At 41.7% G+C, this 14495-nt stretch overlaps 1 protein-coding gene across 1 annotated transcript in view; it reads right to left on the bottom strand.

Annotated features, from left to right (window-relative positions):
* Nucleotides 1-14495, bottom strand: part of COG6 (component of oligomeric golgi complex 6) — a 166532-nt gene that overhangs the window by 50681 nt on the left and 101356 nt on the right. Inside the window, exon 12 of the mRNA XM_033950073.1 lies at nt 7233-7324. Coding sequence (XP_033805964.1) covers nt 7233-7324 — 92 coding nt within the window. The remainder of the gene's footprint in view (nt 1-7232; nt 7325-14495) is intronic.

Raw genomic sequence — 14495 nt, 5'->3', positions numbered from 1 at the left:
TTCGGTTCCTTAGGTGCCGCTCCACGCCCCGGCGATGAGGAGGCCGATGACGAGGCACTCACCGAAATCGGGGCGGAGCGTTTCCGGGGCCGGCGTGAAGCCGGTAAAGTCGGTGCCGCCACTGTGGCTGGCGGGCGCTCGAGGGAAGAGGAAGGCTTCTTAGCCGGCTTACCTGGCACCAGCGGCGCCGATGTCGGGTCGGGCGGTGTCGAAGTAGTTGGTGTCGATTTTGATGGCACCGCCGTCGATGCCGAGGAGTCCATCGCAGACCCGGTGCCGAATAAGATGTTCTGTTGAATTTGGCGATTCTTAAGTGTTCACTTTTTAAGAGTGGCACAGCGGGTGCAGGAGTCCGCCCGATGCTCCGGACCCAAACACTGCAAGCACCAATTGTGTGGGTCAGTGAGGGAGATCGGGCGTGCACACCGCTGGCACTTCTTAAAACCTGGCTGCGGGGGCATGAATGGGAATACGGCCTCCGCAAAATCAAACCCGGAGGCCTGTATAGTGACAACAGGCCCCGCCGGGGCAAAGTCGAAAAAAGGAAAAGAAAGCAAAAAAATTTTTTTTTTTTTTTTTACAAATTGAAAGAAAAGGCTACCCGAAGGTAAGAAAGAAAATAATTGAAAAAAATTTGCGAGCGAGAAGGCAAAAAAGTTAGTTCAACGGCCGTTGAAAAAACACGCGTCTTCTTCGCTCCGCGGAAACGAAGAAACTGGGGACCACGCACTCCTCCGTCGGGCGGGAAGGCACTCGCGCACGCGCGGTGCGGCCAACTAGAACTTTCTAGTTAAAAAAATCCGTACCGAGGGCTCCGTCGGTGACGTCACCCATGCGTAAAGAATATGCTGCCTGCTTGTCCTGGGATAACAATTACACTGGAGTTTAGGATTGAATATAAAGTTTTGACAATTGTGCATCAAACAATCTATGGCACAGCACCTTGTTATTTAACACATGCAATGAGGAAGTACCTGCCAACAAGTTCTGAAAGAGTGATGCGATTTTCAATTGAGTCAGTTGGGGAGACTCATCATAAAAGGACACAGACAACAGCCATTTCAGTTGCAGGTCCATGACTGTGGAACCAGTATCCAGATCATTTGAGATTATGTAGGGAGTTAAAACCTTTTTAAAAAGGAATTGAAAACTTACTTATTTGTATGCGCTTTTTTCTAGAGCGAAAAGTTATGAAATATTCCTTTTTGATTTAAATGTCTGTGAGATTTTATATTTGAAATTTTCAAAGAGGGAATGATGTAGCAGGGTTACTTGTTGTAGTTTGTTTTGTTGTGAAGATTATGTGAAATATTCTGTGTTTGTTTTATTGTAATCTGTCTATGTTGTAGGTGGAAAATATTTTTTTTTAAATAAATAAAATAGAATATGATGACAGATAAAGACCTACATGGTACATCTAGTCTTCCCAATAAAGTGGCCAGAACCACATATGCCACTCCATGTAGGTTATACTCTATCATGATCAAACAGTGGTACCACAAACCCTGTGCTACTCACTTAAACCTCCAGTGCCCCAGGTACATTAGAAAGATTGAGCCCACTGGGACAGATGGGGAAAATGCTTGAAAAACCTGTATGTAAACCACTTTGAGTGTGGCAGTAAAACTACAAAAAGGTGGCATACAAGTCCCAATACCTTTCCCTATTGGGAAAGAGTGGTTTTATAATTTTGGTTGCAACACAGTCACAAGGAAAATATACTTTGCATGCTCCTCCAGGACTACAGGGGAGTAGTGTCAGGTGATTGACGTCACTTTTTATCACAGATGATGGTGAGCAGTTTGAAACAGTAAGTAACATGGGACATCCACTATTCATCACCATCTTGAAAAAGGGGTATAGCCTGTGATGTCACCAAAGGGGGTGGGACTATGCAGAAGGGGTGTGGTTCGGTGCAGGGCTATGCAGAAAAGTAGGATTAGGGATAGGGTTATATCAACTTTATCTGATATACCACAAAACATGCTAAAGATATTTATGTAGTTTTAACCATGCTGCTTGTTGTTTGCTCTTCTTTCCACCTTTGTTAATACATGGAATACATCTGGTCTGGGCTTCCAAGATGGAATTTTTAAACAACATCCATGCCTGGTTTAAAGTCCTAAACTTTGCGGCTAATCCTATTAGCTTCTATTTAGCAATTTTCCTCATTTTATCATAATTGTCCTTCCAAAATTGAATGCTGTTAGTGACTTTACTCCAGATATTAGCTCAAATTTGATCACAATTAAGATCACTGCTTCGCACTGGATCTAACACTTATCTCTCGTACTATGCCCTGCATTCTACTAAAATAGCTTCCCCTCTTGTTGGTTCCTAAACCAGTTGCTCCAAAAAGCAGTTATTTATTACATCTAGGAATTTTACTTCCCTGGTGCTCTCACACAACCTTATTCTGATCTACCTACAGTCTATTGATTCTCTTCTGTGGCAGCTCACAAAATAAACTTTCAGAAAATATATCTTAGACATGACATAAACACATGTACTAACACAGTCAAATCCTGATTTAAAGGCATAGCATGACAAAACACAAATGAATAACAGAAGGAACCTGCTACTTTAACCATAACTCTTTATGCAACAAAACTCCCAAGTGTTGGAATACTGGCCTAGAAACAATTTTGCAGCCATGGATCATGGGAGCAAAACTCAAGTCCATCCACAGTGACTCTGACTTTTCTGGATTCAGTTTTAATCAGTGCATTTCAACCACTGAGTTACTACCACCAAGCAGTAGTTCTATTTTAATTATACAGTTTGTAATATTCCCCAAAAAATGGGATCTGGACTACCAAGGATGGAAAAAAATATGTCATCTGCTTAAGAAAGCAAATTCACATCTTCCTCTAATTTGATGTGATTTGAAAAGCTAATAAAGCTAATAAACAGTTTGGGGAAAATAGAAGAGCCCCACATCATGTGAGGAACCTCACATGATGGCACCCAAGAATGGGAGATTTTTCTTCACTTTATATTATCAATGAGTCAAAATAAACCAAGTACTATCCTGGTCCTGCCCAATTCACTCAGTCTTATTAACAAAAGTGAGTGAGTGCATGACTGAATTAAAAGCTGCAGATATATCAAATTGCAAAAGTACAACTGGATTACCACGACTCAAAGGTATCCAATTAATGACAGTAAGAGACTCAAAGCTATCTAATTAATGATAGTAAGAGACTTTTCATACTTTGCAGCCTTCTAAAGCTGAATTATAACTGATGTCCAAATTTGTGGAAGATCATAATGTTTTGCAACTGTATATGAACAGTCAATTCTATTAACTTGGTCAGTAACAGAATACTAGCTACTGGTATCTGGGCATGAGAAGTTTTGACTTGTGCACAGAATGCTCCCCACTGAATTACTTCTGTTCTGCTCTATAAGAAATAATTAATAAGGTTAAACAACACCATAAACAACATACTGTAGGTGGAATAAAACAGCAACCACCCATCAAAATTCAATCAGCATTGAACTTTTGGAGCTCATAGAGCTCATGGAGCTCACTTACTGCTTTACTCTTTTTTTGTTTGTTTGTTTTGCATACCTCCAACTAACATGAAAAATCTCCAGCTCTGGACACAAGTGTTTGCCTGAACAGTAAACAGGCAAACTCCAGATTGACAGGACGCGGTGTCAGGATTCATATGTCCTTTCAGAAAGAAGATTACTGAGGTAAGTACCTAAGCTTCCCTTCTGGTACATATGAATCCTAATAATATGTGACACACCAAAGCACTCTCCTGAGTCTAGGGCAGGACAGATGAGTCTGCCCTTAACACCGAGAACTCAAAAGTAAAATCCTCTCACTGCCACATCCACCCTATAAAACTTTGTAAATGAAGGGTAGACCATGTAGCTGCTCTAGAAATCTCTTCATAAGGAATTGCCCTGATTTTTGCCTACGAAGATACCACACTTCTAGTAGAATATGCACTCAAGGCCATACAAATTAATCTGGAGATAGTCGCCTTAGATGCAGGCTTGCCTAGTCTCACCACACTGGTTAAAACAAAAAGATGATCTGAAAGACAAAAGTCATTGGTTACTTCCAAGTATCGCAGAAGACTTCTCCGTATATTTGGCAAGTTCAACTTTTGTCCCTCCTCTTAGAACCCATGGCTTGGAAGGCAGGTAATATGACTTCTTGATTGACATGGAATGACACCACTTTCTGCAAAAATGAAGGGACTATATGGAGAGAAACTCGTACACTTCTGGAGATCGGCCACTGCCACCATCATTATCTTGAAGATGTGTGGCACCATTATCAGCCCGAATGGAAGGGCAGAGAACTGTAAGTGTAAGTGGAGAACTGAAACAGAGTTTCCGTACCTTTGTCTGGAACCCTGCACCACTCTCTGGGTAGAGAATCCTCCAGAGTACTGATGAAAGCACACAGCACCATGAAAATTATTCCAAGTAGACCCTTGAGAATTCCGAGGTCTACTGTCTGGAAGTGTCTTAGAATGATAATCATCCAAACTTTTTCCAAAAAGCATCTGCCCCTTAAAAAGGAGTCTGCTTACGGTGGCTTTAGAGGCTGAATCTTCCGCCCACTGTCTAATCCAAAGCATTCTCTGGGTAAAATGGAATAGGCTGAGACTTTGCTCAAGATTGTAATAATGTCATACAAGGCATCCGCTACAGAGTCTATTCCTGCCATGACTAGTTGCGAGCACACTTCAATGTCCATGTCTGTAGTAAGATGGACTCTGGTATGACAGGCAGAAGTCATAAAAGAGGCTGCTGAGGCTGCCTTAAATCCCAAGGCTAAGGCTTCAAACTGACACTTGAGGACTACATCCACTCTGTGGTTCTGCGCCTTGTTCAAGACTACACCCCCCTCACTAGGGAGGGAAATCCACTTGGTAACCTGAGCTACCTTAGGCTGGACAAATAAACAGCTTAAATTCAGGAGCCATGGGATACAGCCTTGTCATTGTCTTAGCTCCCCTTAAGGAGTCCTCCGGGACCTCCCACTAAGATCCGGTTGTGACAGAAAAAAATGAAATCTGCACCTAGGAAACACTTTTTGAGCACATCGCCCCTGCAGCCTGTGGAGACTAACTCTGGGATAAGCTCCAGCAATACCGTCGCTTTAAATATGCAGCGTACCAGACCCGCCCAAAGATATAAACTATCCTTCCCCTCTCTACGCGGTATTCTCTATGCAGGTAAACTGGGAAAATCTCTTCTCTTCAAAATCACAGGTCTCTGGAACGACCTTACTATCCTGTTGCGGAACCTGGTCTCTCTCCAACTATTCCGCAAGCAACTGAAAACTTGGCTCTTCTCTAACATGTAATTCTATTTTTCCTCTTACTCTTCCATTCTATATATAAGCTCATGTAAACCTTTTCCTTTCTCGTCTTATATTTTAAGTTCTTGTAAACCGTGCCGAGCTCCACTTCCGTGGAGAGGATGCGGTATATAAACTTAAGGTTTAGTTTAGTTTAGTACTGTGGGGTCTTCCCCTTGCTCAAAGGGTACTACCATCTCCTGACTTCCAGTCTCCATTTGTGACCCCCAAATCCCCAGAGGGGACAATTCACTGTGGGACAATAAAGGCATAAAATCAGACTTCCAGTCCCCCCAATCATTCTCAGACTATTCCTCTAGCTCCTGATCAGGAATTTCTGCTGAAGCAAGAACACTTAGAGAGGAGTCGTCCCACTGTGTAGCCAACATCACCCCTTTGACCACTGTGGAAGATCCCAAACAATTTAAGTAAGTTTCCACAATAAACTAACAAAATTTGGGGTAAATCCCTAACTGCTATTGACATTATTGAGGCAATGGGGAACAGTGGTGTAGCCATGGGGGGCTGTGCCCTCCTACTTTTGGTTCAGGCCCCCTCCAAACCTGCACTATACCCATTAAATGGCTGGTAAGGATGCCAAAGCCTCACTAGCTAAAGAAATTCACTGCTGAGCCGCTCTCCTCTTCCTGACACTGCTGCAGTATCCAGGAAGTCAGTGAGTGCCTCCAGCCGCTGACGTTGGGACTTCTCACATATGCTCAGTTTGCGAAAGAACTGAGCATGCTAGTGGCATCCTGGAGTTGATGGCTGGAGGCACCCTGCCGACTTCCATGTTACTACAGCAGAACCAGAAGGAGGGGTGTGGCTCAGCAGAGTATTTCTTTGGCTGGCAGCAAAGGGACTAATTGTAATGCACAAGGCGGGAGGGAATATATTACTCCTCCCCACCCTAACCCAGTCCTGGGCCCCATCCCAAAAAATCTGAAGGCTGGCTATGTCTCTAGTGGGGAACCCATAGGTTAAGCCTCCCCAGCCCCAACCAGACTTCAGACTTGGCAATGGGGAATCGTGCAAGGGGAGAGAAGGGAGGAAGAGAGAGAGGCAGAGAAATTGCACACAATTAGAAAAAAATAAAATGGCTGAACTGCAAATGAAGAAAAAAGAATTTTATTTTTAATTGAGGATGAAGAAATGTGGTAAAAATCTTAATGTACTTTAAAAGTTAATAAATATGAAATTAAGGTGACATCTTTTTATAGGACTAAGGGTTCCTTTTTATTTATTTATTTAAAAAGATTTCTTAACCGTCTATAACTAGGCAGTTTTACAAAAGACAATCATATAAAATAAAAACATTCAACACATATTATACAAATAACAGGTCCTTCATATCAGCCATATTTTACAACACTTGACAGTGTATAAATACAGAAACATTCATAATCCTGGAAAGAAGTATTTATTGAAATGCTTCTATGAATAATGTAGTTTTCAGAAGTTTCTTATACTTCTGAAAATCCACAAGAGCTCTCAATGGTCCAGTCAACTTATTTTTCTAAGCAGTAAATACGTGCACTGAATGTGAAGAAGTCCATGGAAACTGAATTGGCTTCTTTGCATTCAGTGTACCACCAACTGGTAACGCTGCTTTATAAAAGAGCCCTAAATAAATTTTGACTAGTTTTCGGAGGCCAAAACCTCCTCTTTTAAGTCTGGACAGAATAGTGTTGTTCTAATATGCCTGTCCTGACTAAAGGAAGGAAGTTTTGACGTCTGAAAACTAGCTAAAAATGTAACAAGTTAGTCCAACGTATCACCTCATTCTTCAGAGAGTACATATGCGTATGTGTGTTTTGGCCCTCCAAATATTACAAAATATAAAATGTGACCCCTGATAGAAAAAGGCTGGACAAGCCTGATCAACATAGACAATTTAACTTACCTGACTGTGTGGTGGTAGAACTTCAGTAGATTAGAGATTTTATACAACAGAACTGCTCCTGGTTCTGAAATGATTACTTGCTCAATTCGGACCTGTTAAAATCCATATAATAACAGTATTTTAAAATGTGTATTTCTAGATATAAAGTACTTTTGGGTAGCACTAGAATATCATTTATCTAGGACAGAAACAGATACCATTTCATATTTTTAAACACATTTCAACTCTTTCTTAAGGAAGTTGATTTTTATTCTGTCACTAAGCTGCAACATTAAAAAAGCAGGTGCATTCCTTTCCTTGGTCCCTACAAGCTTTCACGATACTTGCTTCTGCTGGCAATGAGCTAATTTCATGGATTCCTACCAGTACAAACTAGAATTCTACCCAGCATACCAAAAGCAGCTGCAAATTCCTTGAACTAGAAAAGACTGCACTAGAAAAGCTTGAAAAATACCATTTGTTTTGATGGTCACTGGGTTTTTATTCTATTTTCATGCCTTGAAAGACCTTTTGCTACTCGTTTCAAGTTAATTAAAAATTTGAGCTAAACGCTTATCAAGATTTCTAAGAGAGATACAAAAAAATTAAAAATTGGGTACATAAAAGAAATACTACCTAAAATAAGAACATTACATTTGACTCTGTAGAAAGGGGGGGGGGGGAACAGAAATGCATTCCTTATAGGACAGAGAACAATTAAGGAACAAACAAATTAGGGAATAAATTTAAGGTTTGTAAAAAAAAAAAAAAAAATCTGTTGGAAAGAACTTATGTGTAATGTGAAAGTCTCCTTAAATAAGCTTTTTAGATTGCTTTTAAATCGATCTAAGATTTTTATTTCTTTTACATATGTTGGCAAGGTATTCCAAATATGAGGGGCATAGGCTGAAAAAATGTTGATACATCTTGAAATGCATTGTCTCTAGTAGTTTATATGCTTTCTCTTAAACCCTTTCCCATATGTAGACAACATATTACAGAGACTTTCCACATAGACACCAACTAACAGCACAATACAGCTTCCTCATAAATAACTTTGAATGCCTCTATTTGGGTCAAATCAGTAAGTGCTGCAACAGAAGCAGAACTTGGTTCAGTCTTTTCTAGGAGCTTATTTCTTCTACTAGTATTTAAACCTGTTACATTAGCAGGTGCTAGAATAGATGTGTATGTCTGTCTTTCTTTCTTTCTGTCTCTCTCTTTCCTCGGCTGGTGAGAATATTCCTATTACTACATCTTTAATATCACTTGAAAAACCAGCAGTGGTAACCCTGGAGTCTTTATGGGATCTTATGGCTGGTTTGGTGAAGGCCATAAGTCCCAATCTTCAGCAAACTGAAAAGAAACTATTGGAACATTCTGAAGAGTTAAAAGATATGAAAGTTGAAGTGACTGCTTCTAATGTTTTGCTTCAGAAACACGACCAGAAAATAACAACTTTTAAACAATTGCATGAGAACTTGATAAAGGACAATGTCAATCTTAGAAGGAAAGTTGAAATGCTTGAAAACAATTCACATTATTATAATTTAAGATTGATTAATTTCCCTAGACTTACATCTGTAACACTTAGGGAAATGCTCAAAAGATATTTACTAGAAATATTGAGAATTTCGGAGGAACTGTTGCCTCCATTTTCTTCTGTATATTATCTTCCTGAAAAAAAGAAATCAAGTCCTAAAAACTTCACCAGATCAAGAACCCTTAAATGTATCTGAAATGTTGGAAACATCTGATAGAGAGGCAGCACTGCCATCTACTTTGATTATATCAGTAGCTCTTTCAGCTGATAAAATGTGGTTGTTAAAACCGTTTACTCTCCTCCATTGAGAAAAATGACCATTTAACCCTACCCTCTGTTTTCTATCCGATAACCAATTCCTAATCCACAACTGAACTTTGCCACCTATCCCATGACACTAATTTTCTCAGGAGCCTCTCGTGAGGAACTTTATCAAAAGCTTTCTGAAAATCTATACACTATATCAACTGGCTCACCTTTATCCACATGTTTATTCACACCTTCAAAGAAGTCAAGCAAATTGGTGAGGCAAGATCTCCCTCGGCTGAACACATGCTGACTCCGTCTCATTAAATCATGTTTGTCTACGTGTTCCACAATTTTACTTTTTATAATTGTTTCTACTATTTTGCCTGGCACTGAAGTGAAGCTTATCAGTCTGTAATTTCTCAGATCTCACCCTTTTTAAAAATCAGCGTAACATTGGCCACCTTCCAATCTTCAGGTACTATAGATTTTAGCAACAGGTTACACATCACTAACAGCAGGTCAGCAATTTCATGTATGAGTTCTTTTAGTACCATCTGGTCCTGGCGATTTATCACTTTTTAACTTGTCGATTTGGCTAAGTACATCTTCCAGATTCACCGAGATTTCTTTCAGTTCCTCCGTAACATCACCCATGAAAACCATTTTCAGTTCAGGTAGATCTCTTACATCAGGGGTGCCCAACACGTCGACCGCGATCGACCAGTAGCTCAAGAAGGCAACGCGAGTCGATCGCGGAGCCCATCCCGGGCTCCATGATAGACTCGTGTTGCCGTCCTGTTCTACCGGGCCGATCAGCCTTCCTCTCCAGTGTTCTCTCTAGGGCCTTTTAGCTGGGCGGTCCGCCCAGCTGTCATCTGCTGCTGCCGCCGCTGCTGAACATTAAAAAAAAAAAAAAAAAAACCGGCTTGGAGATTTCAGCCCGTAGCGAACTTATGCTCTGTGGCTCTAACGTGTGCGTGCCGGCTTCCCTTCTCTTCCCTCCGAAACCGGGGGGGAGAAGGGAAGCCGGCATGCTCATGTTGAGAGCCCTAAAGCAAGCGTTCGCTATGGGCTAAGGCGGGAGATAGGTTAGTGAAGCATTTGCTCTTCTTGCTGCCGGGTCCTGCCTACTTTCTGTTTCCGTGAAGTCAGGACCCGGCAGCATTTCCCCCAATAGTTCGATCGCGATCTTGGGCCAATCAGCCTTCCTCTCCCCGACGGCAGAATTGACGTCGGGAAGAGGAATGCTGGTCGGCCGAAGCAGGGAGAGCTTGGGGCGTTGTCGGCTTTCGGGCCTGTTATTGGTGGCGGTTAGGGTCCTGGTTCCCGATGGCAGTGGCTTGGGGGAGGGCAGGAAGAAAAAAAGAAAAAGTGCAGGCAGGGAGACAGAAGGAAAGAAGAGAAATAGAAAAAAAAAGAAAGGGAGGCAGAGAGAAAGAAAGGGCAGGGAGAGAGGAAGGAAAAGTTGGGGGAGGGAACGAGGTCTGGAGGAGAGGAAGCATACAGGCTAAAAGAAGGGAAGAAAGATTGTATGCACAGTCAGAAGAAGAAAGTGCAACCAGAGACTCATGAAATCACCAGACAAGGTAGGAAAAATGATTTTATTTTAAATTTAGTAATCAAAATGTGTCTGAATTTATATCTGCTGTCTATATTTTACACTAAGGTCCCCTTTTACTAAACCGCAATAGAGTTTTTTAGCGCAGGGAGCCTATGAGCGTCGAGAGCAGCGCTGGGCATTCAGCGCAGCTCCCTGCGCTCTAAAAACTGCTATTGTGGTTTAGTAAAAAGGGAGGGGGTATATTTGTCTATTTTTGTATGGTTGTTACTGAGGTGATAGTGCATAGAGTCATCTGCTTTGACCTCTTTGAAAAACCCTGGAAAAGGAATGATAATTAACATTTTCTATGTGTACAGTGTGCGTTGTGTTTTTTTAAAATTTTATTGTTGGTAGATCATTTTGACTTGGTCATTTTAAAAGTAGCTCGCAAGCCCAAAAAGTGTGGGCACCCCTGTCTTACATCTTCTTCCGTAAAGACCGAAGCAAAGAATTCATTCAGTCTTTCCATTGGGCCTTATCCTCCCTGAGTGCCCCTTTTGCTCCTTGATCATTCAAAGGTCCCACAGATTCCCTCAAAGGTTTTCTGCTTCTGATGTACCTAAAAAAATTGCTAAGAGTTTTTGCCTCTTTTGCAAGTTTCTCTTCTTATTCTTTCTTAGCTGTCTTTATCAAAGCTTTGCATCTAACTTGCCAGTGCTTGTTTCTTCTTATTTTCTTCATTCGGATCCTTTTTACATTCTTTAAATGATTTTTTTTGGCTCTAACCACACCGGCTCTCATTTCCATTTCTTTCCACTTTTGCTGATACGTGGAATATATCTGGTCTGGGCTTCCACAATGGTATTTTTAAATAACATCCACATCTGGTTTACAGTCCTAACCTTTGCAACTGATCCTTTTAGCTTATTTTTAACCATTTTCCTCATTTTATCATAGTTTCCCTTTCGATAATTAAATGCCCCTATAGTAATTTCTTTTGCGATGTTACTCCTGGTATCAGCTCAAATTTGATCATGTTATGATCACTGTTTCCCAGCGGACCCAACACAGTTAGCTCCTGTACTATGTCTTGCATTCCACTAAGGACCAAATCTAAAATAGCACCCCCTCTTGTCGGTTCTTGGAGCAGTTACTCCAAGAAGCAGTCATTTATGATATCTAAGAATTTTACCTCCATAGTACTCCCTGATGGAGCAATGTTAGAGCAGTACTATCTCCTTTCGAGGAGCACCTCAAATCAAAATAAATATTTTGAGAAAAAAAAAAGACCTGTTAAAGTGTTTCATGGGTCTAAAAAAACCCTCCAAAATGGGTGCTACTCACTCAGTTGTATTTTTGAAATCTTCAATTTGATTCAAATTATGCTCTGAAAACACAGTCTCAGATGTTACACACTCTCAAGGTCTAATCCCAGAAGATTGTTAAGAATTAACGTGCTGTTAATCAAATCTACCATAGCACTGTACATTAAAGCAGAAAACGGAAAGGGAAAATTAGCTTCAGCAAGGGTCCAGCAATGTTCAACTTACTGCCAGTCCCAATCAATAAACAAGCTGCAGACGTCCCTTTCCAAAACCCATTATTATAGTGTTGCCCATTTCTCCAGATTTCCTAATCTCTGAAAACATTTCTTCATCCGTCTGCTCATTTTGTCCTGGGGGACGGTAGTATAACTCTACCTTTATATGCCTTCCCTTCACACATGGAATTTCTATCCATAAGGATTCCACATTGCTATCTATGTCATGAAGAATGTTTATTTTATTTGATTCAATTCCCTCTTTAACATATAGCGCAACCCCACCTCCAATTTGATCTACTCTATCCTTGCAATATAATTTGTACCCAGGTAACACAGTGTCCTCCTTCCATCAGGTCTCTGAGATGCCTATTATATCTATCTCATCATTCAATGCTATATACTCTAACTCTCCTATTTTATTTTTTAGGCTTCTAGCATTTGTATACAGAAACTTCAAATTGTGTTTTTTCTTTGCAACTACAGTCTGCTGAGAAGACAGGGAAAATTTGAGTCTTTTATTCTGCCTTCCTCTTAAACCGTCTTGGCTTTCTTTCACCATTATTGGACCCTCTTTACCAGGACTCCCTAAATATCCTTTTTCAATAGTATCCTCCAAGGATACCTCACACCAAACCATATACTCCTGGGTGATTGTTGGCTTTCCCCCACATCTCAGTTTAAAAGCTGCTCTATCTCCTTTTCAAACGTTAGCGCCAACAGCCTGGTTCCATCCTGGTTAAGGTGGAGTCCGTCCTTTCGGCCCAAGCTCCCCTTTCCCAGATGATTAGCCAGTTTCTAACAAATCTAAATCCCTCATCCCTGCACCATCGTCTCAACCATGCATTGAAATTTTGGAGTTCTACCTTTTTCTTGGGTCCTGCACGTGGAATTGGGAGCATTTCTGAAAGTGCAACCCTTGAGGATCTGGATTTCAGCTTTCTAAGAGCCTAAATTTGGCTTCCAGAATCTCCCTCCCACATTTTCCTATGCCATTGGTACCTATATGTACCAGGAGAGCTGGCTCCTCCCCAGCACTATCTAAAATCCTATCTATGTGATGTGTGAGGTCCGCCACCTTTGCACCAGGCATGCAAGTGATCAGGCAATCCTCATGCCCACCAGCCACCCAGCTATCTACATGCCTAATAATCGAATCACCAACTACAACCCTGTCCTAACTTTTCCCTCCTGGGCAGAAGCCCCTGGAGATACATCCTTGGTGTGAGAAGATATTGCATCCCCTGGTGGGCAGGTCCTAGCTACAGGATTATTTCCTACTATACCAGGGTGATGCTCTCATTCTAGGAGACTTCTCTCCTTCAAGGCAGCACAGGGGCTACCAGACTGGAGGTAGGACTTCTCTACATCATACCTGTAGGTCTTCTCTATGTACTTCTCTGCCTTCCTCAGCTCCTCCAAGCCTCAAGGGAACATACTCGTTCTCTGAGAGCTAGGAGCTCTTTGCAGTGAGTACATACATATAACTTCTCGCCAACCGGGAGAAAGTCATACATGTGACACTCAATGCAAAAGACTGGATAGCATTTCTTAGCATTAAATCTTAGCTGCCAAATTTCAGACCATTCTTCAAGCCTCGCTAGGTCCTTCCTTATATTATTCACATTATCATCTTAAAGAATGGTCTGAAATTTGGCAGCTAAGATTTAATGCTAAGAAATGCAAGGTCATGTATTTGGGCTGCAAAAACCTAAGGGAACAGTACAGTTTAGGGTGTTAAGAACTTTTGTGCACTGGTGTCTTCTCTCTCCTCTTTCTTCCCCTTCCACCCAGCATCTGCTCCCTCTTTCTCCCCCATCTACTCAGTCTGCTTCATCTATCCTCCCCTCCACATCCGGCATCTGCCCTTTTCCCTCTTCCATCCAATGTCTGTCTCATCTCTTCAACCTCCTACATCTAGTATATGCCTCCTCTCTTCTCCCTTATCCAACATCTGTCCCCTTTCACCTCCCCCATATCCAGCGTCTCCCCCTGTTCCCTCTCATCTGTCTGTCCCCTCTCTCCCACTCAAACATCCTCTCCCCCTACATCTAGCATCTGTCCATTTTTCCCCTCTCCCACATCTAGCATCTACCCTCTCCCCCACCCCCTCCAGTAACTATCCCTTTCTGAACCAGAAAAACAGACAAACCAGGAGGTCATACTGTTCCTCATCATGGCTGCCAGCTCTGCCCCAGAACTAGAAGCGATGCCAGAGGTGGGTGGGATCAACAGCCGCGAACAATGTGGTCCCGTGGTTTGCTTGTTTGTTTTTCTTTGCTCAGCATCGGCAGGAGCAGCGTTGCGATGGTGGATTTTTGGGGGTGCCATAGCACCTGTGGCTTCCCCCATTGCATTGCTTATCGCTCAATCTACATAGATTTATTGTTATTTATTCTCTTGAAACAATAA

This window comes from Geotrypetes seraphini, chromosome 6 (assembly GCF_902459505.1).
Source record: "Geotrypetes seraphini chromosome 6, aGeoSer1.1, whole genome shotgun sequence".
NCBI classification, from domain to species: domain Eukaryota; kingdom Metazoa; phylum Chordata; class Amphibia; order Gymnophiona; family Dermophiidae; genus Geotrypetes; species Geotrypetes seraphini.
The sequence above is the reverse complement of the archived record's forward strand: the minus strand, read 5'-3'. Positions and strand labels throughout refer to the sequence as shown.